Source organism: Amaranthus tricolor, chromosome 2 (genome assembly GCF_026212465.1).
Source record: "Amaranthus tricolor cultivar Red isolate AtriRed21 chromosome 2, ASM2621246v1, whole genome shotgun sequence".
NCBI lineage: Eukaryota > Viridiplantae > Streptophyta > Magnoliopsida > Caryophyllales > Amaranthaceae > Amaranthus > Amaranthus tricolor.
In genome coordinates, this window is record NC_080048.1 from 41,116,375 (window position 1) to 41,144,068 (window position 27,694).

General features: G+C 33.9%; 2 protein-coding genes across 6 annotated transcripts in view; both read left to right on the top strand.

Moving 5' to 3' along the window:
• LOC130806605 (lysine-specific demethylase JMJ29-like) overlaps positions 1–7,399 on the top strand; it is a 9,046-nt gene extending 1,647 nt beyond the window's left edge. The window contains exons 3-13 of the mRNA XM_057671748.1: positions 59–158; positions 250–391; positions 855–918; positions 1,003–1,795; positions 2,435–2,764; positions 4,001–4,945; positions 5,170–5,242; positions 5,320–5,405; positions 5,699–5,818; positions 5,930–6,093; positions 6,685–7,399. Coding sequence (XP_057527731.1) covers positions 59–158; positions 250–391; positions 855–918; positions 1,003–1,795; positions 2,435–2,764; positions 4,001–4,945; positions 5,170–5,242; positions 5,320–5,405; positions 5,699–5,818; positions 5,930–6,093; positions 6,685–7,081 — 3,214 coding nt within the window. The 3' untranslated portion in view covers positions 7,082–7,399. The remainder of the gene's footprint in view (positions 1–58; positions 159–249; positions 392–854; positions 919–1,002; positions 1,796–2,434; positions 2,765–4,000; positions 4,946–5,169; positions 5,243–5,319; positions 5,406–5,698; positions 5,819–5,929; positions 6,094–6,684) is intronic.
• A 3,959-nt stretch (positions 7,400–11,358) lies between these two features.
• Positions 11,359–26,786, top strand: LOC130805253 (lysine-specific demethylase JMJ25-like). Of its 5 annotated transcripts, XR_009040175.1 has the most exons (13): positions 11,359–12,303; positions 12,388–12,503; positions 13,144–13,243; positions 13,333–13,474; positions 15,097–15,160; positions 15,247–16,069; positions 17,581–17,910; positions 22,481–22,681; positions 25,333–25,405; positions 25,518–25,603; positions 26,026–26,145; positions 26,284–26,414; positions 26,614–26,786. XR_009040175.1 is itself a non-coding variant. In XM_057669937.1 (12 exons), the coding sequence occupies exons 1-12, from the start codon at positions 11,602–11,604 to the stop codon at positions 26,347–26,349; spliced, it is 2,823 nt and encodes a 940-aa protein (XP_057525920.1). In that variant the 5' UTR covers positions 11,359–11,601; the 3' UTR covers positions 26,350–26,786. The 5 variants fall into 5 exon arrangements, 3 of the variants coding, with proteins under 3 accessions (XP_057525920.1, XP_057525921.1, XP_057525922.1); XM_057669937.1 differs by having other exon boundaries at positions 26,284–26,786; XM_057669938.1 differs by having other exon boundaries at positions 25,357–25,405; positions 26,284–26,786.
• Positions 26,787–27,694: the final 908 nt, after the last annotated feature.

Here is a 27,694-nt window from a genome sequence, read left to right on the forward strand (position 1 = left end):
TTTTATTACCATGGGAAAAGAATGTTGGCTAATTCCTGATACCATTTGTGTGGATCAGGTATCCTCGAATGACAGAGGAGCAGATTGCTCAAGCTTGTCCAGTTTGCCTTGGTAACTGCAATTGTAAATCATGCCTGCGCATGGATGTACCAATTAAAGTATGATCTCCTTCTTTGCCTCGTTCTGACAATCTGACCTTTAGTTTGACAATGCAATCTCATGTCAAATTTACATGTTGGTGACTGTCAGAATTTGAGAAAGGATAATTTGGAAGTTAGCAAAGAAGAAAAGATCTTCCACACGAAAGTTTTGCTGAGGACAGTTCTACCAGTTTTGAAGCAGTTTAACGAGGAACAAATGATGGAAAAAGAAATCGAGGCCAAAATCCAAGGTATGTGGTATTTTTCATTTACTAGTCACTGTCATATTTGTGCTTATAGATAGGACAGTCATTTGCACAAGAGCTTTTAGTTTTAAAGTTTGATGTATTTGAGATGTATTACATTGATACATTACTTAAAGCTATCAGATTCTACTATTTAAATTAATATATGAGGATAACTTAGAGAAATCATGTTCCTCTTGGAGCACTGAGTCATCATATGATTTTGGGATCTTTTTTTCTCTGTCAAATACTTGTGGAAGGTGAAGGAATTACTTTATGCAGAAGTTCTTAGTTTTCACAGTTTTGTTTGTACTGCATAGATCCTTTTTTGTTAAAAAAGTGGCTCGTGGTTTCATAATGTATGCATTCCTTTCCTTTGTCTTTGATGAATACATCCTGGAATTTAGTTTCAGCGAAGATAGCTTTCTAGAGGTATAGATTTCCCTATAATTTGTTTCTGCTCTTGAAGGTGTCTCAGTATCTGAAGTAGAACCTCAAATGGCAATTTGCGATGCAGATGAGCGTGTATTCTGGTATTGTGTTTAAATCACGACATTATTTTTTTATTTTAACATGAGCTTGGTCAACATGGCATAACTTGTTTATGTGTTGTGCAGCAACTACTGCGAGACGTCAATTGCTGACTTTCACAGATCTTGCCCCAAGTGCTCTTATGATCTGTGTCTCTCCTGCTGCTGTGAAATTCGTGCGGGGAAGGTTCAAAGCTGTGAAGAAGTAATTGTGGAATATGTTAACAATGGGTTTGAGTACTTGCATGGAGAGGAAAAAAAGGATGGTAATCATAACCGTGCAGGTAGACTGACCAGAGGAAACAATGTTCACAGCCAACCAAAGAGAGCTTCTTTTGAAGAAGAGGCTTCTGCGTCTTTCAAGTTAGGACTTAAAAAGGGAAGTTCTGAATGGAAAGCAGATGAAAACGGAAATATACCTTGTCCACCGACTGAATATGGGGGCTGCGGTGAGGCTCATCTTGAATTGAGAACTTTTTTATCTGCTGAAAAGGTTTCAGAGCTTCTGGTGGAAGTAGAGAAGATAGTTGCTGAAGGAGGACATGAGAATTCATCTCTGGTACCCAAACAATGCTCATGTTCTGATCCTGAAACGGATATTGACTCTGGATGTAATGTGCGGAAGTGTGCTTCTAGAGAAGGTACATATGACAATTATATATATTGTCCAGATGCAAGGCACATTCAAGGTAAAGATTTAGAACACTTCCATCAGCATTGGGCTAGAGGTGAACCAGTAATCGTGAGGAATGTTCTAGAGACTACGAATGGCTTAAGTTGGGAGCCATTGGTCATGTGGCGTGCTGTCCGTCAAATTAAAAATACTAAACATTCCACACTGTTGGATGTGAAAGCCACTAATTGTTTGGATTGGTGTGAGGTGAGTTCTTTGGCATTTACAGCTATGGAAAAACTATTGTTGGAGGCAGTTTAGAACAGTAGTCGTGATTCTTAATTTTTTTGTTTAGAATTTTCTTTTGTCTCTTGATAGTGCCTTTTTGTTGGACGCATCAACAATCTTCAGTTATTTAGTTGATTGTAAGTCATTGAGATGTTCACTTTTGGCTGAACTGCTGAAGTTTTGTCCTGAGTTTGTCTTTGTATGCCTTCTGTGGTTAATCATTTCAGAAGTTGAGTTATATTTGATTTTATTATTTTTTTTAATTTTGCTTCAATTCTGTTGGTGCAAACAAAATTTGGTTTAATGTGGGGGATATTAATTGGGAGGAAGCTCCAAACAGCTGAAAGGGGATTGTTGTGATACTGGTAAAGGGTCCACTGAAATTGAACATGCATCTGTCTTGTTTACTACGGGAGGAGTATTGTATCTATGCATGTCTTTCATTTTTTTAATACATTGATTTTAGATGTCCAACTTTGTATATTATCTTAAAGCTACGATCAATGTTTTCTGTGAGTTGTACTTGTATAGTCTTTCTATGTGCTCACCATTGTGATGCCACTGAGTGATGGGTTCCTTACTTTCCTTTTTCTCAAATATGCTCATTATTATTTGTAGGTTGACGTCAATGTTCGTGGATTTTTCAAAGGATACACAGAGGTTAAATTTGACGACAAGGGCTGGCCTATAATGATTAAATTGAAAGATTGGCCTGATACTTGTGAATTTGAGGAGCAATTGCCACGCCATGGTGCTGAATTTATTAGCGCATTGCCATTTAAGGAGTACACACATCCCCGACATGGATTATTGAACCTAGCTTCTAAGTGGCCTTTGAATACATTGAAGCCAGATTTGGGCCCAAAGACTTATATTGCTTATGGGTTTCCTGAAGAATTGGGTCGTGGCGACTCTGTCACTAAGCTTCATTGCGATATGTCTGATGCGGTATTAATTCCTTTTTCCTTTACATTTGTTACTTTAGCACCCTGCTAACCCAAGGACCTCCTATGCTGGTTAAATATTGTTACCATTTTACTGCACCCACATGTCTAACTGCCTTTTAATATTCTCAACTCAACTTTTTATCTTTTAATTGATCGGTTGTTTGATCGTGCTTTTTGTAACTGTGACACTGTACTTGTGTAATGGAAGTTTCTTTTACCGCAAGGCTGTTGATGGATGCTTTTGTGACATACTGAGGCAATTCTGTACTTGTTTTGGCATGACCTTATCAACTCTGTTAAAATGTCTTAGGGATAATGGGAGTATATAATGGAAACTCCCTCTATTATTATTTATAATTGAGGTCAATCAAACCACAAGATTGATAGGCTATTAACAGTTTCAGTTGTAACGTTTTACAGAATTTTTTGGCTTTTATTTGGAGAAAAAAATCATAGATTTCCAGCAGAACAAAGAGAATTTATTTTGTCTTCTATTTTACATTTGTCTGTTTGCGTTCTTTAATTTTGATCCTTTCCCTTTTCAACTTTTCTCTTTTGAGAAGTTATATATATATATATATATATATATATATATATATATATATGATCAAGTTCCAGTGAGAACCAAGCTTATATAAGAATGGTGAGAACCAATCTCTATGATAAAAATGTGTTACTTTTTCACAGAAAAGGTGTTACTTTTGCACAAAAAATGTTAATTTTGTTTTTAAAAAAATTTGGTACTTTTTAGCAAAAAAATATTACTTTCAGAAAAAAAAAATATAAATACAAAATAACACATTTTTTTCGAAAAGTAACACTTTTTTATGTAAAAAGTAATACCTTTTCATGAGTGTTTTTTCAGAATTTTTTTCCTAAAGTAACACTTATTTGCCCAAAAGTATCATCTTTTTTTTTATAAAAAAAGTAACACTTTTTTGTCAGGCAGATTGGTTCTCACGGTTCTCATATAAGGATGGTTCTCACTGGAACTTCTTCCTATATATATATATATATATATATATATGTTGTCTGTAATTTTGTCTGTTATGCTGAAGTTTGATAATTTTGATTTATAATATGATTATTTTGTGACAGTTTCCCTTCTTTCTATAATTGAGATCTATTTTTCACAATGGAAAATAATATGAGTTGAAAGGTGAAGGGGTATTACTCCTAGAATGTCTTTTTGAGATGTCTTCAGTTTATACTAAATGCCGTGTATTGGTTTTTGTAGGTTAATATTCTAGCACATACTGCTGAAGTCACAGTGCCCAAGGAAAAACTTGAGAAGATTTCTGAACTGAAAAGGAAACATTTTGCTCAGGACCAGGAAGAGATGTTTGTTGGCGGTCCTGGCGAAGATAGTACATTGAGAAAGTCTCCACCTCTTACTAGTAGTCCATCCTTTGATAGGATGAATTCTACTTGTGAGTCACATCAAGAAAGGGTTGGTGGTGAAGCACAGGGTATTACAGATTTTGAAGTAGAACAAACACGTGATGAGCTGGCATCGAGTGTTGAGGTTAAATACAATGACCCTCGTAGTTCGTCGCAATATGAGGCTGAAGGCTGTGTGCATGCAGTATCTACAACATCAGTTACTGGTGAGTTTGATGGACCTGAGGCACAGGAACAAGTTGGTGGAGTTGTAAAGAATGAAAGTGTATCTTTGGAGAAAAAGGATGTGGTTAATAATCAGCCTTCTTGCAAGCAAGATGATGTTGACCTGGTGAAAAGAAGTGATGTCTTGGCCAAAGACGATGTAAAGATAGATGTCAAGAACACCATAACTAGCAAGGGTGACAAGGAAGTTAGAAAAAGGAAAACTATATGTCCTAAAATCCATGAACAAGAAGCCAAGTTGTGGACTCAAAATGTTGCTAGTCAGTGCAATCAAAATTGTAAAAACGAGATGGATACAGGTGAAAATGCGAAGGCTGTGCACAAGATTATGGATTCAGTCCATGCAAATGTTTTGGAAGGCCATGTTAATCCTCACAAAGGCAGCAGTGGCAATGAAACTTCTTATCCATCGTCTGGGATATTGAAAAGGACACAACATGATAGTGGAGGTGCCCTTTGGGACATTTTTCGGAGAGAAGATTCCCCTAAGCTACAAGAATACTTGAGGGAACATTATAAGGAATTTAGGCACTATCATTGCAACCCACTAAAGCAGGTAATATTTCCCTTGCTTTACTTAATATCAACAAGCATGTATGCCTTCCAGTTAATATCTTATTAAACGAATCTAATTTTTCAAAAAGAGTAGATCAACGTTTGATTTGTGCTTGTTTGTCCTAGTCCTTCAATTTATTCTTAATAATGTTATGTTATCTGTGGCACTTTCTTGATATATCCTGTTTAGGTTTGATCTTTTTGCTTGTTTTTGTTAACAAATAGGTCTGCCATCCTATTCATGATCAAACATTCTACTTGACTGAGGAGCATAAAAGAAGACTGAAGAAAGAATATGGTATGGTTAACAATAAATGGTTGTGAACACACTTGCTAATATTTTGTCATTGACCTGATTTTTATGTAATTTTCTAGGAATTGAGGCATGGACATTTGTTCAAAATCTTGGAGAAGCAGTCTTCATTCCAGCTGGATGTCCTCACCAAGTCAGAAACTTGAAGGTAGTATTGTAATTTAGCACCCCTAACAATTCCCTGGTGGGCAGCCCTGATGAGACTAGGTTTTCCTTTAAAGATTTGTTTTTATTAGGTGTACTGCAAAATGGATTGTTTATTATTCTTTTCAAAATTCTAGTCTTGTCAATAATACTAACACATAAAAATAAAAGTGAGAAATAATTTTTAACAGCATTGGAGTATGGAGATTCATTCCTAGCCTCTTAATTTGGTTCATGAGTTGACATATCTGCCTATGTTTGTTACTATGATCTACTGAATCTTTGTTGGTTGTTCAGTCATGCATAAAAGTGGCACTGGATTTTGTATCTCCTGAGAATGTTGAAGAGTGTATCCGTCTGGCTGGGGAGTTCCGGGTTCTGCCTCAAAATCACAGGGCGAAGGAGGACAAGTTGGAGGTATCGAGTCTGTTTGTGGCCGTTGTTAGTGCATCTGTGACGGCAACTTGCAAGATTAACTGTATCAGTGCGATTTCAATTTTCAAAAGGTCTGATTCTCTCTTATTGCAGGTGAAGAAAATGACTATTTATGCTGTGGAGCAAGCCATCAAAGACCTGAATCCCGAAAAAGAAAAGGACATAAAAGTCCCGAACCATACGAAAAAGAGGCCTAGTTGTCCTAAAAGAAAAAAACGCAAGGATATGAAAAGGAAGAAGCTTACGAATGCCTTGGGGTAAGTCGCCAATAGATAGAATGAGTGTTTGTGTATTGTTATGTAGGCTGGGTAAATTTTGTTGTTCTAGACTTCATGAAGCATGAGCATGCTAAACCTTACACAACACAGGTGTAGAGCTAGGGAGTCAGCACAGGCCTCGGCACACCTCCCCTCTCACCTAATTTCAAATTTTTTTATTTATGAATTTGAAGTTAAGTATACCGAATTTTTAGAAATTAGGTTAAAATTCACATTTGTCCCCCCCTAATTTTAGGAATTTTTGTTAATATTTGCCCCTCTGAAAAAAAAATCTTGACTCGACCCTTGACCTGTTGACCACACATATCCCAAATTAGATGTTAGTTATAGTATATTGTTGGTTTTCATAGGTATAGGGTAAAATTCTGTTGAAATAACCTGGTAATGAGAAGCATAACAATATCGAATCGAATTGATGTGAATTTCTAGTTTCTACCATCCTTTCAAGTGGATAATTATTATTTATTACTCTCTTGTTAAAAATTATAAAAGGGTAGATTGATGCTTTTTTCTGTTGTAGGATTTAATTTTGTTGAGGGCTAATATACTTGGTGGCTGTGATGTTTTCAGGCCTGTAGAGCGGATTGATGAGGCAGAAAGATCTTTAAAGACTGATTCAGAGTCTGGCGAAGATTTAGCCGAGTGTGAACACAAAGATGTAGCTGAGAGTCAACGGAAGATGCGCGCGCTCAGAGATTTAGCTGAGAGTCAACACAAGATGGACACACTTTTAGCTGAGAGTCAACACGAGACGGATACTCTCAGAGATCTGGCTGAGAGTCAACACAAAATGGACACACTGAAAGATTTAGATGAGGGTCAACTTAAGATGGACACACTTAGAGATTTAGCTGAGAGTAAACACGAAATGGACACACTGAAAGATTTAGATGAGGGTCAACATGAGAAGGACACACTCAGAGATTTAGCTGAGAGTCAACACAAGATGGATGCTGCACAATCGTAAGCCAGGCTGCATCAAGGGTATTTAATCGAATTAAAAACCCGAGTGGTAGTGTATTTTGTACGACAAATATTAGTTTGCAGGAAGTACATATTGGAAGGTAGGCCGAAGATCCTGACCATTTTGTGAAGCTGACTATGAACAAATTTTAATACTTATTATTGTATGAGAGAATCATGGTTTTGGTGTTTTGAACTTACTAGTTGTTACATTTGTATTAGGAATGTATTATATTTTTGTATCCTACGTTATTCCTGATGGCCAGGCTTACTCTTTTACGTTTTAACATAATGGATGTCGGATGGTACCATATTGTATTGATATTAGTCCTTAGTCCCTACTCCCTACTGATTTTTATTTTATTTTTTTCGTAAATAGCAGGCTTCACTTGCTTTCTTGTAAGGTTCGACCCGCCCAAAGACTGTAAAATGGCTATAACTGAGCCAACTTCAACTTCAACGCCTTGCCATATTTAGTCCCTTAGATCTGTAATGTGGCAAATCATGTGGGCCGGCTAAATTAATAGTAGTACTACATATCTCAAACAAAATCAGTGGCTCAATGTGAGTATTTGCATGTATGTGCTTTATAAATGAGGGTTTATGTCCTTCATGCCAAGCGCAGACTTATAGTATTTCAGCTATTTTTGTACGAGATCGTCTTTCAAAGAGACGATCTCAAACCAATAAGCCTATATTTTTATTTTCTTTTTAATTTGTATTAATTAGGTTATTTAGCTCATATATCTAATGCGTTTCATGAAGAGACCGTCTCTCACAACAATCTATGTATTTTGATTCATATCAATTTTTTATTTCATTTGAAATAATTGAAGATTAGATAGTTATAATTTGAAAATAATCCAAAAATGGTTTGATGCAATTACATGTTATCAATATAAAATTATAATATTTCTCGTAAAATAGATAGAGGATTTCAGAAAAATATTGTGCTTTTAATGAAAAAATTAGGTTGTTAATATAAGCATTAATTAAGGTTCTCATGCATTTTAAGACAAATTTGGGTATAATCTTCCATCAATATTATCATAATGATTTTTTGTCAATTGTCAAAATAATTTTTTTATTATCATGTATCTTTTGTTTCTTGATGAAATATTTTAGAAATAAAAATTTTAATGAAGAAATTTTATGAATTAACAAATACTTCAAAGGCAAATATATATTCTAAGACACTTTAATTACTTTCAAATTTAAAAAATATTATATTTCAAGAAAATTTTAAGAACATCTTGTTAATAACTTTGGTAGAAACTATTTAGAAGAACAAATCTTGCATAGAAATACAACTCAAAAATATTACATGCCATGTAGTTCAATCAAACCAATGGTTATATTTTGTATCAATATATGACAAATCACTATGAGGGTGATAAGTGATATTTTACAGTCTTTGTATTATATTGTATAAATTGTAATATACTACTCATATATTAAGGAATAAATTGATGTTAACGTCGGTAGCAATTGTTTAAAATAAGTGAATATCCTACTTGTCTAGTGATATATTACTCAAAAATATTACATGCCATGTTATTTAATCCAACCAATAGTTATATTCTACTCTCTCCAATTCAGCACTAACGTCCCATTTGCTTTTTGAACACTATTCATCTTTTACTTTTAATTTGTATTTTATTATTAATCTACAAGTTAAAACATAGTCATGTGGAATCTTATTTGATTCGTCACAATGCAAGGATTATTCATATCAACTTTTCATAATTTTTAATGATGCACAATTAAAGATATTAAGGATTGAATAAGTGCATTGGATAGAGTGCATAAAGTAAATGAGACGTTAGTGCTGAATTGGAGGGAGTATATAACAAATCACTATGAGAGTGCCAAGTGAAATTTTACGGTCTTTTTATTAGATTGTATAATATGATATGATATATGATATTATGTGGTGATATGATGATATAACAAATCACTATGAAATCGCCAAACATTGCATTTGAAAAATTGAAAATTTCATAGACAAGGGTGTTTGGCAAATGGCTAATAGCTAGTAGTTAATAACTGATTATAGTGGTTGATTTGATCAACTGGTTTAACCAGCTGATTTTGAACTCGTTGGTATGAGCATCTTGTCCAAAAACAGCTTATTTATATCAATAAGTTGTTTCAACCAAATAATTCACCAAACACTAGCATTAGTTGGTTTGACCACCCAACCTTCTCGTTATATCAAAATAAGGTAAAATTGCTCAATAAGCTAATTTGTCGAACAATCTGAATATTTTTAAATTTTTTTATTATTTATGTAAGCATTATCTAGTATAACCGTTAGCTGGTTAAAACTTTCTTGCTACCAAATTCTTATTTTTCGCCACCTTTTTCATTTTATTGCCACCCTCCAAATGAAATTACGAATTTGCCCTTAGACTTTAAAAAATTACAACTTTGCCACTAGACTTAAAATTTCTTATTTATAATAATAATAATAATAATAATAATAATAATTTTAAAAAAATTAAATATAATAATTAAAACAAAAATAAAAATTTAATAATAATAATAATAACACTCACAATAATAATAATAATAATAATAATAATAATAATAATAATAATAATAATAATAATATAAAATTAATAAATTTATTTAAAAAAAAAATAATAATAAAACCAGTCGCACTTTTTGTGCGACTGGTATTATTATTTTTTTTAATTTTTTTTTAATTTCGAATTATAAAATTTCTTTTGTTTAATTAATTTATTTTTTATCTTATTGTTATTTAAATAATAATAATAATAATAATAATAATAATAATAATAATAATAATAATATTTTAAAAAATAAATTAAATATAATAATTAAAAAAAATTTAATAATAATAATAATAACAATCACAATAATAATAATAATAATAATAATAACAACAACAACAACAACAATAATAATAATAATAATAGCAATAATAATATAAATAAAATAAAAAAATATCTAAATATATATATATATATATATATATATATATATATATATATATATATATATATATATATATATATATATATATATATATATATATATATATATATATGTAATACCAGTCGCACTTTTTGTGCGACTGGTGTAACACCCTCAGAATAAGTCGGACTTTTGAAAACACCTTTAATGAAAAACATGAGCCAAAACCTATTCATGAGAGTGTTACCGCCACATCTATTTCTAATAAAATAAATGTAAGGCTTAACGACTAAGAAATAATTTAATAATTTTAAATCCAACAAAGGGTCTTACAACATAAGAAAAGACTGAAACGTAATTTGTGTCCATATAAAATTTAAACAACCTAAGGTAAAATTTAAACTGAAATACGACTCTAGTAAAAACTATATTTCTAAGTGATCCTCACTCCGCGATTCCCATGCAATCAATAACCTACAACATAAGAATGCATGAAAAACAAAGGAAAAACTCCCAAAATCAGAAAAATTGAGTAATTCCAACTCCATCCCGGTGACCATCGTATCGCCGGAAAAGCTAAGGTCAAAATTAAATTTTTTTTTCAAATGCAAAATGTGTAATTTGGATTGAAATTAGTAGAACAATATTAATAAAGAGATGAAATTTCATACCTTTAATATCAAAATCTTGCGTTTTTTTGACTTAATTTTAAGCAAATGGGAGATGGAGGAAGTAATTTGTAGGAAAAGAAGGAAGTGTGAGTAATAATGTGAATGAAATTAAGGGTAATTGGTTTAATTTATAAAAGGTAAGTGAAATTAGTTATAAGGTTTAGAGGGAGAAGTAGGATGTTATTGTTAATGGGGAATTATGTTTTTTTTTTTTTTTTTTTTTTTTTTTTTTTTCTGAAATTTATTTATTTATTATTATTATTATTAAAAAAACGGTTGTTACAACTGGTATTTTATTTCATTTTTATTTTTTTTATTTAATTAATTTTTTTTTAAGTTATTGTTATTTAAATAAATGTTGTAATAAATAATTTTATTTTAATATATTATTATATTATGATAATGTTATTATAATAGTTAGTTTTAAATTTAAATAATTTATTTGAATGTTTAATTATTTTTTAATATAATAATAATATATTAATTAAAATTTAGTTGTTATTTAATTTTTAATTTTTTATTAATAATTTTTTTATTAATTTAGTTGATAATAGTGTTATTAAGTGCAGTGGTAAATTTGTAATTTAAATCTAAGGACAAATTCATAATTTCATTAGGAGGAGGTGCGATAAAATAAAAAGGGTAGCGAATTATATTTATAACCATACCCTTCCTCTATTCTACGCATCCAAAATCAATCCTAGGGATCTCGATCAAACCATCACTCTTCAGTATTAACCAATTTTGACTGACGATTCTGACTAAAATTCTTAGCTTCAGAATCCTTTGCTTAATCAAAATATTCCCATAATTTGAATTTTAAACCAACACTTCCTTGCTCACAAACCCTAGAAACTCAATGCAGTATTCAATGAACAGAAAAAGGTGAAATTTATTGGAAAATTAACTCAAAATGGAAGCTCCAAAAAATGAAGAGAGGATATGGAGTTGTAAAAGGTGCAATGAAGGGGCCAAAATGTGCTACCAACACATTGTATCATATTTGTTTCCAGTCACCAAGAAGAATAATGTTTCTGAGAAAAATGAGGAAAAAACTGCCCACGAAACATTCCCACCTAAAGATGTAGAGAATTTGATTAAGGTCAATGAAATTGAAGAAGAAAGGAAGAATCCTGATGAAGAACAAGGTGAAAAAGCTGATCTGAATAATTGCACACCAAGTGTTTGTGAAAATGGGCCTGTGAGGAAAAGAAAAAATACCCAGAAAGTAATTTCAGTTAGACTATTAGGAAGTTTGACTAATAGTAATAGAAATGAAGAGGAAGAAAAAAACCCAGATAAGAGAGAAATTGAAACTTCACAGAAAAGGCGTCGAAAAATTACAGAAAAAGGTGCCGCATTTCTTCGCGGCTTTGATTTGTATGATAGTAAGAAAGTAGAGGGAAAGCGACGGAATCGTGTGCATAATGTGCAAGTGATTGCACAGTTGGAAGATGTAATTGTAGAAGAAGATAGGATAGAGAAGGGTACAACTAGTGTGTGTGAAAATAGTGTTCATGAGAAACAACCTAATGTTTCTTCTTTATCAAGAGAAAAAACTGATGTGAAGAAGAAAAAACGAAAATCTAGTGATCACATTCTTGATGAGACAGTAGTAAGAATGACCAGGTTCATTTTTGATAGTTTTCAAAAATTCATTTACTTGCTCTGTTTTGACCCTTTTTGTGTTCTTTTTCAGGGAATTAAGATCAACTTAAATACATGTCATCAGTGTCATAGGAATGACAAGGGGAGAGTCGTTAAGTGCACCAAGTGCAAGATGAAGCGTTTTTGTATTCCTTGTATTACAACCTGGTAAGTCTTTGTATCTGTTGATGCTTGTTCTGCTCATTGTTGTAATTCCATATTTGCTTTTGCTAATTGAAATAAGTATGCTTGGAAGTAAACATAATATTAATTTGCTGATCATTTCCATATAATATAGAACACCTTTGATGTATTACGTATGTGGGCAGAGTACCCAGATATGGGTATACAAGTGAGCTCAGCACTCCATAGTGTATTAAAAACACTTTTTTTTTGTAAATACAAAGCACGATTCTTTTCATTCTCTTCCCTTCTTTGTAGATACAAAATATGAGACATTTTCCCTTGCAACATACTTTCTTTACAAAAACTCTCCATTTACTATAACAAAAAAGAACACAACTAAAATTTTCCTTCTGGCAATTTCTTAATTGCCGTTGTTGCCCTCTTCCCTTCGTGAGTGATGCTTCAATTCATAACCATAGAATACTCCATTAAGTTTTGTTATGAAGCAGAAATTATATGTGCTAATGTGCTCATTCATCTTTTCATATTTCCGGATGACCATATTGTAAATTTTAATAACATTTGACTTGTTGGTGCCTTTTTAGCACTCAAGAAGCTAAAGTTACTGAATAGGACTTAGGAAGTACCATCTTTTTATATGTTTGTTAACTGTATGAATCAGGTATCCAGGAATGACTGAGGAGCAGATTGCTATGGCATGCCCTATCTGCCGTGGGAATTGCAATTGCAAGTCATGTTTGCGCAATGAAGGACCCCTCAAAGTGTGTTTTCTTCCCTTCTATTCAGCCAGATATTTGTTTCCAGTGTATTGTCTTCTGTATAAATCTCACTGTTTTGCAACCTGTAATAGAATCGGGTGAATGATGAGTTCAAAATTAGTCAAGAAGAAAAGATTGAACACTCCAAAAAACTTTTGAGGACTATTCTGCCGTGTCTGAAGCAATTCAATCAGGAACAGAGGGAAGAAAAAGAAATAGAAGCCAAAATTCAGGGTATTATATCATTTCTCTTGTAGGCTGCCGTCATTTGTCGTTTGCTGGATGATGGAGTTTATTCATTAAATGTACTTACATGAATGATTATATGCAGAAATCGGAAAAATCCATTAGATACATCAACGTTTCATTACCCCCAGTGCTATTTAGAGACTTGCACCAAGTTTAGGGTTGTTTGGGATCCTAAAATTGCACACAACCAACCTACCAATCACAGTAGACCAGGTTGTATGGTGTTGTTCCCCAAATGACTCCAAAACAGGCCCAAGAACTCAGTTCTTGATTTTCAGGGCCTGTGTTTCAAGACCTCAGCAATGGCTTCACTCACCAAGGCTGATATCCCACACACTTCTTCAAAGCTTCACTCACTTAGAGAAGGTGATGATTCTCTGGTTTGCTTCACTCACAATCCAAAAGAATCCCAAGTGCTTCACTCACACTTGTTTCAAACAGAAAAGTTTGAAAGAAAAAACACAAGTGTTATATTGATTGAAAAACTGAAAAATGAATCTGAATTGTTTTTTACAACCATGAGGATCCCTATATATAGGAATGTAAAGGCAAGATAACGGCTAAAATTAGGCCTAACTACCTTATTAAAAATACCATGTGATATGCACGTTTACAAAGAAACATTAGATCAAAATAACAGAAAAAGACCAAGTATGCTTCCAGGTCTGATCTGTCTGACTCTAGACCTTGGGGCTGTGATTGTGGGTTCTGTGTGTATCATCAGGGCTGTTCTTGGACCTTGGAAGCTTGGTCCATGTATAGAGATGCCATCCCTCAAGTTTTCCAGGTCTCTAGTGCATACACCTGAGATCCACGTGTCCTGCAAGGTCTGCTGGCAGACAGATTGTTCTGCTTTCTGTCCTGCTGCCTGTTTGAGTATGTTGGCTGTGTTGCTTTGATCAGGCAGGCTTGTGGTGCCCTCCTTGGTTTCTTCCTGATCTTTAGAGATGTCTAAGCTTGCACCAAATATGCAGATCAGGCAGGCTTGTGGTGCCCTCCTTGGTTTCTTCCTGATCTTGAGAGATGTCTAAGCTTGCACCATGCATATTTGTTGCAAGACTCCCACTTAGGGTGGGGTTTGGGGGTCGGATGGAACCTTACCCTTGTTAGTGACAACAAAGGTATTTTGCAATTGACCATAATATCAAACATAACACAAAAAAAAGTGTGCAAGTTTTAATGAGCAATTTGTTGATATTTTGCCATCCGAGATTTGTTTGGTGGTTGAATGATTGCAACTTTGTGATTCATATGTACATTGTCAAACTATAATCTTTTGGTAGAACATTATAAGATTTTTTGTATTTACTTATGACTTTTGAAATTCTTTTGTGGTTTATACTTAATAGTGCTGAGCTATGAACATAGATAGTTGATGGAATCTTTTGTACATTCTAAATTTGCTCTCACTAATGATCTTTTACGGGTCGTACCTTCAAATACCCTGCATTTCAGTTTGTCCTTTGGAGTATTACTTAGCATTTAGCTCCATTAGAACATATATGGTTTTACAGATAGCATTTTGTGGTTTCAACTCCGTCATCATCCAAATTCTTGATGAAGACAACTTGGTGGCCATTGTTATAAATTAATTTTTTTCCTTATAGGTATACCAGTATCTGATGTAAAACTTCCACATTCAAAATTCCGTGAAAACGAGCGTGTATTCTGGTAAGGATTTTGCTTACTTTATTTAATCTAGTTTTCTCTTTATGACCAGGAGTGGTCAGGCCATGATTTGGTCATTTGTTGTGCAGCAACAATTGCAGAAGTTCCATCATTGACTTTCACCGAAGTTGCTCAAAATGCAACTATAATTTGTGTCTGATTTGCTGCCGGGAAGCGCGTGCTGGACGGCTGCAGTTTTTTGAAGAAATGTTATTAGAAAATGTTGATAATGGTTTTCAATATCTGCATGGTAAAACCTCTACTGCTAAAGCAAAGAAATCATCTAAAGGCAAAAATGCGTCTGCTGATCTTGAGGGAACAACAAAATGTAAAAACGCTAATGCTCAATCAGATAGAATTACTGCAGTCAAAGATGCTCTTGCTGCATCAAAGAAAAAATATGATAAAAATTCTTTGGAGTTACTCTTTGATGATCATAATAAGGCTAAACCTGTTTGGATAGCTGATATAAATGGTGTTATACCTTGTATACGATCTGAGGGTTGTGGTGGTGCATCCCTTGAATTAAAGTCTATATTGTCCGATAATTGGGTTTCAGATCTACTTGAGCATGCTGAGCGCACAATGGCCATGTTGGAATTTGAGAATACACCCGATGTTTCTAATGTATGCTCATGCTGTGCATCTGATGCTGTCAGCATGCAGAAATGTGCTTCTAGAGAAGGTTCCGAAGACAATTATTTATATTGTCCCGATGTAAGGAACATTCAACATGGACATCTCAAACATTTCCAGTGGCATTGGACCAGAGGGGAACCAATCATTGTGAGGAGTGTTCTTGAGACTACTCTTGGTTTGAGTTGGGAACCAATGGTCATGTGGCGTGCTTTCCGTCAAATTGGGAACAGGCTATTGATTGTGAAAGCTATCGATTGCTTGGATTGGTCTGAGGTAAGTTCTTTGCTACTTGCAGCTCAGGAGACACGACAAATTTATTTTAGCTGACAGATTCAAATAAATTTCATTGTTGATTATATGTCTTGTGCTTACTGTTAAAAGTTTGTCCTCTATTTATTCTTTCTTGATCCTTCTTGAAAAAAGCTATGTATTTGAGGTTTGGGGTATCTCTTTTCTGTGCTGACATGACATGCTGGATGTAGTAAACATCTGACCACCCTGTTGATACTTGATATGACACCTCTCCATCGGCTTGGGATAGTCTTTTGAGTGTAATTATATTGTTTGTTCTCCCTAATGTCTCCCATCAATTCCTAATCACTTCGCACTTAAAGTGATGTATATTTTGGTGTACAACCCGTCAAGGAATATATTTGAAATGTTTTTAACCAAAATTTATAAGTTAACAGTAATCATAATAGTATGTAAATGTTGGCTTTTTTTTTTTTTCCTGTTATGCCTCCAAAATTATGTTGCCCGGAAAGAAAACCTTTCTCTACTGAAAGTACTGGTTTAGCGTACTAGTAAAAAAGTTCCGTGTAAATCATTGTGCAAGGAGTCATTATCGAAGGAGAAGGGTGCAATTGAACCTGCATGTGAAAATTTTCGAGAAAATAAGATACCTCATAAAAAGAGATCTAATAGAAAGAAAAATGTGTCTGGAATGCATCGATAAAACAACAATGTAAAAAATAAGTGATTTAACTATACCTTTAAACTCTTAAGTGTAACACCATAGTGCAAAGATCTGATAACTATCATGATCGTGTAACGGAACAATGATACGGTAACGAGAGTGATGCGAGTATAGTAACGCCTAAAGATGATCAAAAGCCTCTGGTACCCCTAGATGTGGCCAAAAACACGGGTTTAAATCACCTTTGTGATGTAAGTTAATTTTTTGAAAAACCTTTACAATTCGGCTAATGGTGTGATGCAATACGGTCTTGTTTTTGCACTGTACCTAGCGTCCCCAAAATTTTGTTAAAATCTTATTTAGTCCAACCTTAAAAACAAAAAACAATAAAATCTTTGGCAAGTTAGAAACTTTTCTTTAACCATTTAACTTTTTATCATATATTTTACTTAATTTATAACACTGCCACATAGGCACCTAAATTTCTAAAATATTTTTTTACTACAATAATATCTAGTGTAAAGATACGTGTTTGAAGTGCTATAAAAGCATAAATAATGTGTTACTGTATTCGTTTAATATTTGGATATATTTTGAACACAGAGGGAGTTTCGAACATCAAAAGTGTTACATACATGGTCTTTTTTAAATATATGGCTTTAATCATCCAAAAGTTTTTGAGCTCATCTTTCTGTGGGTTCTATGAACTCGTGCACTTTGCGTTGAATTTGTTGATGGAATAAATGTGGTTTATTTTAGCTTTTTTTGTCCATGGCTTCAGCAATTTTCAAGTTTTTATTCGGATTGTATAGCTGTTTACTTTCTGTTGTGTGATTTGTGACTGACATTGAGTATTCATTTTCTGTAGGTTGATATCAATGGTCATCATTTTTTCAAGGTTTATTCACAAGGTCAATGTGATGATGCTAAGCAACCTGCTATGTTGAAATTGAAAGATTGGCCACCCGATGGTAAACTTGAGCAGCGTTTACCACGACACAGTGCCGAATTTATCAGAGCATTGCCATTCAAGGAGTATACACATCCCAGGGATGGAGTTCTGAACCTAGCCACTAAGTGCCCACTAAGATCTTTGAAGTCAGACTTAGGTCTGAAGACCTATATTGCTTATGGACGTGCTCAAGAGATGGGCTGTGGAGATTCTGTCACCAAGCTTCACCTTCATATGTCTGATGTGGTAATTAGTTTCATCTGTGTTTATTTGCTTTGCACCTTGGATGCATGAATGTTTCTTTTGTTAATTAGTATGGAAACAAAATATGCAATTGCCTGGTAGCTGTTTCTTTTACCTTAACTTGCTGCCATTAGGAGTTTGCTTGTCAAAGTTCAAAATTTGGCTTGATAGATATGCTTCTACACAAAGTTAGAGGCGTATGTTCGGATGGACCCATGGAAAAAAAATCGTGGTCGCGGATGCGTTTGCAGAAACGGTCGCGGTGTCGCAAAAATTGGTTATAACGGAGAAAATAACGCAAATCGCAGCCAATGCGGTGTGATTTTTGAGAAAAAAAAAATCACATGAGGAGAGTTTTGAACTTATAATTGCATTTTTGCTGTTGAACTACTATTATTATGCAATAATATGCAACTAGCTATTATAATTGCAATATATGAGACTCTTTTAGTGTATAATTATTAACTTATTAGTTAATAGTTAATCATTTTGTTTATCATCTGAAATATAATTTAAGTGATCGTAATAATTAAAGTTAATGGGTATTAATGAAATTTAAAGAAAAGACAAATAACGTTGTAATGGTGAAATATCGATATAACAGTAAAAAAACGGGCGTTACACGTTACTTAATGGTCAACACGTTGTATAACGGGCGTTATGTAACGTAACGGGGAAGTTTTTATTCCATGGATGGACCTTTTTAGAGGGGTTATAAGCTAAGGCAACTGAAAATTGAAATTAAACTAGCTAAGATGTCAGTGCAAAATGCAAACTGGATCAGTGAGGATTAGTAGCTATTATAACAAATTCTCATCACCCAAGTGCTGCTAAGGGGATCCTACCTGGGCAGGTTTGGGGGAGTTAGAAGTACACAACCTTACTCCTATAATAAGAGGTTATTTCCGATTGACCATTAATAAGCAAACATCATTTGCAACTTTACATAACGATTATTATAGTCCATTACAATACGAAACTGAAGAACTATAAATCTTAATCCTCTTCAAGAATCGATATGAGAATCAGTAACTACTAGTTAGTGAATATGGAGGCTGCCCATCTGTGCATCGTGCATGCTATTGCGTGTCTGGATCTGGATGATCTATTACTCCAGGAAATGGGGCTTTTGGGTTAGTACTTTCTATTTATGTATGATTCTGTGCATATGTATTGCTGTATATTGCAACATGGTAGTGAGTCTAGCTCTTCATTATGTTTTCATATACCATAATACAAGTACTCTCTTGGGCCACAATTGTAATTGCTAGGGTTCTAGTCTTCTGGTATGGAGAGAGAGGGAAAGAGAAAGCCTAAAAGGGATCTTTTGAGAGCTTGTAATCGATCATCCAAAATCTGAATTTCTTTTTCAGGTAAATTTTTTTTTCTTATTTACCCACTAAAACCATATACACACAGAAATACAGACCTCTTATAAGGCAAAAGGAACCAACTAGGTTGGACCTTAAAGAAGAGTAATTATCTATGCAGCTATATCCACTATAATCTGTTTATACAATAAATAATGGAGGACTTGATCTTGAATAACCGCTGCATGTCCTCCATTATTTAAGTAACAACCATGCACCCAGTTCATCCATAAGGCTTCTTTGTCATCTTCAATCTCAATTTTTCACCGTGCAAGTTTTTTAACCCCAACCTTCCAAATTACTTTGGGGAACACACCTTATATTAATCAACACTCCTTGGACTCTCTTCGCTCTTATGACCATGCCAAAGAAATAATCTACATTTTATTAAGTTGATAATATAATAACTTAAAATAATATGACAATTACTCAATAAGTCAATAATATAGTCTTGAGCTAGCAAAAGAAATAAAAACAAAAACAAGATAAAGGTAAAGAAAGCAAAACAAAGGTTCTTGATGGTTGAAATGTTTTGTGACACACTGAAACAAAATAACAAACACTACAGATTCGAAGTTAGAATCATCTTCCTCATAAGCCTCTTCACCATCTCTTGTATAGTTCTCATCGTCACTTATATCCTCTTCTTTCTCATCATCATCAACTAAAACAACATTAGGAATATCATCCACAAAAGCAATCCCTTTTGCTTTATCTTTTCTAGAGGACTCACTCTATCTCTCATCCTTGAAGCTCTAGTAACATAGCTCAGATCATAAGCAACAAAAGCTCAAGCAACTTGCTCCCATGTCTAATCATCATCACCAAGCACATACCTTTCTTCACCACCAGAATCATCTTCCATGCAACCACTCGTTGCTTTCGTCTATATCCTCCAAAAGAATTGGATCCAAAGTGTCATTTTTGACGAATCGACATCTTAAAGCATGATTATATTTTATATAGACAATTGACTTTGAGCCAAGAGATTTCTCATCTTCGTATGAAGCTAGAAAGAATATTGTAAGGTGTAAATAAAGTAAGCATTTTAAGATGTATGAAATAAATCATATAGGAAGAATAGTGCTCACATGTTGAAAGGCACCCTAAGTCTTTTCACAACCATTAGCACGTAGATGACAATTCAGTCCAAATCCGCTCCCGATCCGACCCGATTCGAGGAATTTAATTCGATTCGAATTCGAAAAAAAATATTCGGCTTTGAATTTGATTATATAGTTCGAGTCTGATTCAGAGATGGAGCGAAGTTGGACCTCATACAAAATCTGATACTCTGACCCGATTCCGACATTGACCTTACTCTGACTTCGACTTTACCGACTCTGACTCGACCCGATACTCGACTCTCGAATTCAAATTGAAGCCATTTTTTTAATTTGAACAAATTCAACTTTATATAAAAAATGAAATGAAAATAAGTTTATTTAAATCAAATTTGCGAATTTGATATCTAAATCATGGATTAAATGTCACATTCAAGTAAAACGTCCAAGCTCGATTTGTGTTTCATATTAAATCAATTTCACATAATTTATGTGTTAATATTACTTTATTGTATTAATCAAAGTTTTAAACACAATGTTTTTTGTTTCATAATTAAATATTAAAAGAGAGAGTTCATAATTAAATATTAAAAGAGAGAGATTAGACAAGGTTGTTAAAAGTGTGAATTTAACTTTACTCGTAAACAACTCTTAGAATCAGATCGAATTGAATCGTAGAAACAAATGATTCAAGATGTTTGCAAAAATAAGCAGTTGTAATTGTTGCGTATATTGTTTAGCCATTTTTATTATAAAAGAACACTTAAAATTCATTTAATAATTTAAAAACTTTGTTATTATTCAAAAAATACATATATTCTTATTTGTTTCTTTTTTTCTCTTATTTTATGAATTGACAAACATAAAAAACTACACACTAATCATATAATCAATAATTTAGTAAAACAAACACATCAAGTAGATACGGTAACAGTGATCCTTAGTAATTTAAGCAATAAAACTTGATAATAATCTGAACTCCATCCGAGGTCTGAGAGTCTGAGCATCCGAGTCGGAGCAAAGTTGGAGTATGCATAATCCGACTCCGAGTGGAGGTAGACTGAAAAACATAATATGAGTTTTATCGAGAGCAACGTTAATCCGAGTCGAGTTCGACCCATTTCCATTTCTACTGTGAGACTAAGAACCCTTACAACAAACTCTTGGATATTAGGAGTTGAAGCTCCAAAAGTAGACCACCACTCGACTATTAGAATACAAAGAATTATCATTTTCATGTTAGTTAAAACAAATGTAATTAAGATTTTCTACTAATTTCATTTTTTATACACGGGGGATTTGTTTTTCTTTATCTAATGGCCAGTTGTGTTCCAAATAGACCCATCGCATTTTTGTACTTTTGCAACTCGGCTGGAATCTTGTCTTGAGTATTTGCATCTCTAATCAACCTTGAAATGCATGCAATCAAATGGTCCATTACTTCACAACGTGCCGCCTCTGAATTAGACAATTCCATCTATCATCTATGTACTTAAAGGCCACCTTGTAATGCTCCTCCTTCATTTAAAAACTCTTAGATATAGTATTCTTAGCTCTATGCATGGCTTCATGAATGTACCCCATATTCGATTTCTTCTCAACATCAACCTTCCTAAGCACATCACTAGTTGCCCCTCCAATTTTAGAGTATAAAGAACATTTCTCCAAAAAATGTCTTGCAAAATGAAAGATTATATGATGATAATACTTAACAATATCTTGCTGAACTACTTAATTACAAATTGATGGTTGAAAGTTGGTTAGATTCAGTTTTCAAGTAAAAGATGCAAGTCATGCTTTGAGATGCAATTGGGCACCTTCACTTTTTCACTTGCTGCTTTTATTAAATAACTTACAAAGGTTGTTCGTTTTCCATTGTTTACTCCTTAGGGACTGTTTCTTAGCCAACTTTTGAGTCATCATTTCATTGTGATTGAAATTGCTCCGAGGAACTGGCCTCTCAGGGCTTAAGAGTTGGTCATGTTATGAACTTAGTATTGTAATTTGCTTTGTACTTATCTTTAGCACTGCTATTATTGATTAATGGCATTGTTTCCATAATATAGTTCTGAAAAGTGCTCGGGAGTTTTTTGAAAGTACTAGTATACTTAAAGCTATTTTGTTTATTGGATTTCATAGGTTAATATTTTGGTACATACTGCACAAGCTGCCCATTTTGGCAAAGGTACTCATCCTCCTGGAAATTTGAAAGGTTCGAAGAACGATAGTGAAGGTGCTCTATGGGACATCTTCCGTAGAGAAGATGCTCTCAAGCTACAAGAGTATATGAAGAGAAATTATCTGGACTTTGGGCACTACTGTCGTTCTCCATCAAAGCAGGTAATATCATTTACTCCTTCATAATAGAAATGATGCTTGTCTTATATACGATTCATAGTTATAAATAATGCGTGTAAACTAGAACTTCTATATGGAAGTATAACATTTTAACATGTAACTGTTTGCTGAATTGAGTGTTGTTCCCACATGAAGTGTATAAATTAAATAATAATTCATAAAAAAGTCCTTACATTAGCTAGATTAATGATTTCTAAAATAGGATTATTAAACTATAAATAAATCTTGAAACTTTCCGGTCACTGAAATATGCTTCGCTGAAAATATCTTTAGAATTAAGGTACCATATGTATTACCGACAATAAGGTCTCACTTTTGTAATTTAGACAAACCTCGTGATATGTTGGTTAAATTCCTTTTTTTTTTCTCAATTGTTATGCTTATATAAGTATATGAACTTATGGAGCACTTCCTTAAAAGTTAAAACCAAAACCTTTTGAGCATCGAGATTTCTTTTTGTTGTCTCTTACATGTCTTGATATATATATGCAATTGGTGGCCTAAATTTCGAGAAAAACATTAATTCGTTTTAAGTGCATAATTTGCCCGAAGTGACACCACATTGGGAAAAACACAATAACGTGAATTATAGCCTTTGAAATGGGGTACTCAGGACCTTTCTCAGGCCATGGCTCAAAATGCTCTTAAATTGGTTGAATATCACAACCCTGGCATGATATTTTAATTCACTATCCCTCTAGGATTTCTGTTTTTCATTTTAGGATTTTTGACATGGAGTACACTTTAGCTTTAAACTTTCACTTGGTGAGTTGATTATTTTGTATTCACTACGAAAAATAGGATAATATTAAATGAATTAAGCTTAGGTTATATCTCGGTCCTCGACTCTTCTCCAAACCTTTTCCCTCGCTCTTTATAGGTCCTTCCAAGATATTTAGGTGACTAAACCTCATAACTCTAGCCTAATTGCTTATACATACAATAAGGTTTGCCTACTAAAACATACAAAGGGACTCTTTGAGCTTATAGTATGGCCTTCTTGGTGTCATTTATAGTTTTTTAAGTACGTGGTAATCCAAAGAGGATCCTTATATTGCATTTTAACATTGCCATAAAAGTTATTAAACTCCATGAAAGGGTGAAATATATAGCCTTTGAAATTGAGTACTTGGGACCTATCTCGAGCCTCGACTCAAAAGTCACCAAAACCTTGCCCCTCACTCTTTATAGGTCCTATTTGCATCTCTATTGCAAAACTGCACAATAAGGTGTGTCTACCAAGACTTAAAAAGAGGCTCTTTGTGCTTAGCTTCTGGCCCTTTTGTTGGCATTTATAGTTGCACGTGGTGGCCCAATAAGGATTCTTATATCGCATTCTCTCACCGTCATAAAATTTTTTTGAAGCACCTTGTTAGCCTTTGGAATGGGGTACTCAGGACTTTCTCAGGCCCCAACTCAAAATTCTCCAAAATTGTTTCCTCACTCGTTTTAGGTCTTATTAAGACTTTTGGGGCGATAAAACCTCCTTACAATAAGGTGTGTCTACCATGACAACACAATAGGGGCTCTCTGAGCACACTATGTGTCATTCTTGGTGCCAGTTATAGTTGTTTAAGGCATGTGGTAGTTCATGAGGCTTCCTATTTTGCCTTCTCATTGCCCTAAAAAGTTTTCAAACTGATCGAAAGTGTGAATATATAGCCTTCAATTATGATACTCGGGACTTATTGTGGGCCCCACTCACAATTTCTCAAAATGTTTCCTGTATTATGTTTATGTCTAATCAGGATATATGAGGTTTTGAATTCTCTTTACTCTAGCCAAATTGCTCATTATTACAATAGGGTTTGTCTATAACAACATACAGAGGCTTTTTAAGCTCATTATTTAGCCTTCTTGGTACCATTTATAGTTTTCTAGGGCACGTGATGACCCAATGAAGATTTCTTTATTGCATTCTTTATTGCCATAAAAATTTTCAATACATCCCGCAACATGGAATAAAAATTCACCCTTACATTATGTAACAACTGTTATCTAAATTGTTTGAGAGTTGTCGCGATGTTAAATCTTATTATATAACGGCTGCGTTGACCATTATGTAACGTGTAAAGTTCGATATTTCACCGTTAAGTTCAATTATTACATATCACTTAAATTCTAGTTATTTATAATTTTGATCGTTAAGTCAATTAATTATCCACTAAAAGTAACTCATAAGTGCATTTATAATACCTATGGGCATATTATTGTATCATAACAGTAGTTCATTGAAAAAAATAAAACTATAAGCTCAAAACTCCCTTATGTAATGCTTTTTATTTCTAAAATTCACACTGTGTTGACTGCGTTTCCTTTTATCACTCCATTATAGCCGTTTTCCTCAACCATTTTGGAAAACGCACCCACAACCACATTTAATGGGGAAAATGATAAAACAAATAATGAAATCACTATGTTTATTAAGTAAATAATTAAACTATGGTTGTTGGTGACTGTTTTCAAGATGTGCATGTCTTAAGGACCAAAAAATATATGGGTTTGAACTTGCATTTTTAATGCCACTAGTCCTTAACAATGTTGTTTAGTCTTTCCTGAACTTCTTGATTTCTTCTTAAGCTTCCTCTTTATTTTATTTTATTTTATTTTATTTTATTTATTTGAATAAACAGGCTATTTACCCTATTCATGATCAGACATTCTACTTAACTCAGGAGCATAAAAGGAAGTTGAAGGAAGAATTTGGTTGGTTTGCAATATTTGCATGTGGCTTTCCACCATGTCATTTTCTCTGTCTCGCTCCTCAATCATTTTTGTTTAACCTGCTTTCTGTGTCATGTTTTATGCTTCCTTTTAGGTATTGAGCCATGGACATTTCATCAGAAGCTTGGAGAAGCAGTCTTCATTCCTGCTGGCTGTCCTCATCAAGTTAGAAATTTGAAGGTACGATATCCATTTTTTGTGAGCCAAACATTAAATTTCGGTTTTAAATGCTTGCGGGCTCATTGTTCCTTAGAAACATTCTTGGATGTTTGGCTCAGTGCGAGTATATCGCAGCTATTGACTCCCCTCCTTTCATTCAATGCGAGACTATTTGTTATCATTCCCTCCTTAATTATATTTTTCACTGGCTTTGGCCCTCATCAGCAAAACACTAGGAGCTGGCCAAAATTGGATGTAAAATGGAAATTGGAGACTAGTAACAGATAGCAAGATGTAGTTAACAAGTGGGGTGGGCATAATGAATTTTGGTTCGCCATTAAAGATAAAGCAATAAAATGTCATGGAGTACTGAGCTTGACTTGATTGGCTTGGTCCCTTGATGCACTTGGTATTAACTGACCAATGTCTGTTACTGTTACCAGTCATGCATAAAGGTTGCACTGGATTTCGTCTCTCCCGAGAATGTTCACGAGTGTATTCGTCTGACTGGGGAACTTCGTCATCTGCCTCAAAATCATAGGGCAAAGGAAGATAAGTTAGAGGTATTTTATTTGCAGTTAATAGCTTATTTTTTTTCTTTTTTTTATATAAGATCAGACTTATCTTTTAGTAATGTTCTTGCAGTTCCCTATTTTTTTGTAAACGTGAGAAAAGATATTATGAGTCTCTTTCTGATATAGGTAAGGAAAATGATTATCCATGCTGTGAAGCAGGCAGTAAATGACCTGGAGACCAAACATGAGTAAGATGATGATGAGTGAGTTGAATTCTGACCTGAGCAAGGTGTCAATCTATTATCGTCCTAATTCAGGTCTGCAGCTTTCAGTTTTAGATTTTATCAAATTTACCCGAATACTCCCTCCATTTTTGACACTACACCATAAGGGAGAGGGGCGCAAGCACTCACCCGCAAAAGGGTGGGGGGCTGAGAGTCTTGAGGTTATTATCTTGTACAGATGTTGCTTGCTTAGATGTATCTAGGACTTTTAAGTCTTCTTTTTTTTCTGCAGTGTAGCTTGAGAGAGAATTCTGGCCATTTATTTTGAAGCTGTATAGTGATCAGCCTACATGTAAATCTGTATTTTGTTTGTTGATCAACTTATAGAGTTAATAGTTATTTACTTGTTTTGGGGATCTCAAATTTCTTTAATATCATTGATTTAATTGGTGTCTTTTTTCCTTATTATTTGGATGGAATTGGAATGAATCTCAACTTGTACCTACAAAAGATCATTATTTGCTTAAGTATTTAAAATAGATTAACTATCAAATAATCTAATGCTTAACTAGTGTCTCCATAACTAGTGTCTCCACAGTTATTGGGTTGTGATTGTTCATCTGTATACAACATATAATAGATGTAATTTTTTATGGTAGCAGTACTCAACTATTATCAGCTTCACAAAATCAATACAACCCCTTGAACAACAAGAACATAACTATTTTACATAAACATCAGTTATAGGAATTAGAGAATGCATTTGTGCCAACCAGACATGTTACACAATTATTGTACGTATGTTTTGGTATTTGGCTAGAGTAAGGCGATTTTATCATCCTAGACATCCTTATACAATCTATAAAGATTGTTAGAAAATTTTTGTAGAACTCTGATTTGAAGCCAAAAATAGGTCATTAGTATCCTAGAATGTCAAAATGCAATATAGGAAAATTTATTGGTTAATGGTGACTTGAGTGCACAATCCAGTCATGCACATAGAAATGGTATCTCATGAGAGGTTTAATGGGTGATTAAGTGTGACTTAATGTGGTGATTAAGTTGATGATCAATGCATAACATAAATAGCGTGTAGATAAAGTGACTTAAACATGGGAGTTATGAGTCTTAATGAAGAAGTGGAAGAGATGCTTTACTATGTTGGGTCGAGCAAAGCTGTCAAAATGCTAACTGAAGGCAGCTCGACTGAGCGAGCTCTAGGGTGGGTCAAGCAAGCAAACAAAATGTATCTAGTTGCTTCTTGTAGCCCGCTCGACCGAGCGAGCCTCTACTTTGGTCGAGCAGACCATCTGACGTTCCTAGGATGTTGTTTTTGACTCTTCAAGTTCTTGGAGCTGTTTCATTGACATTTA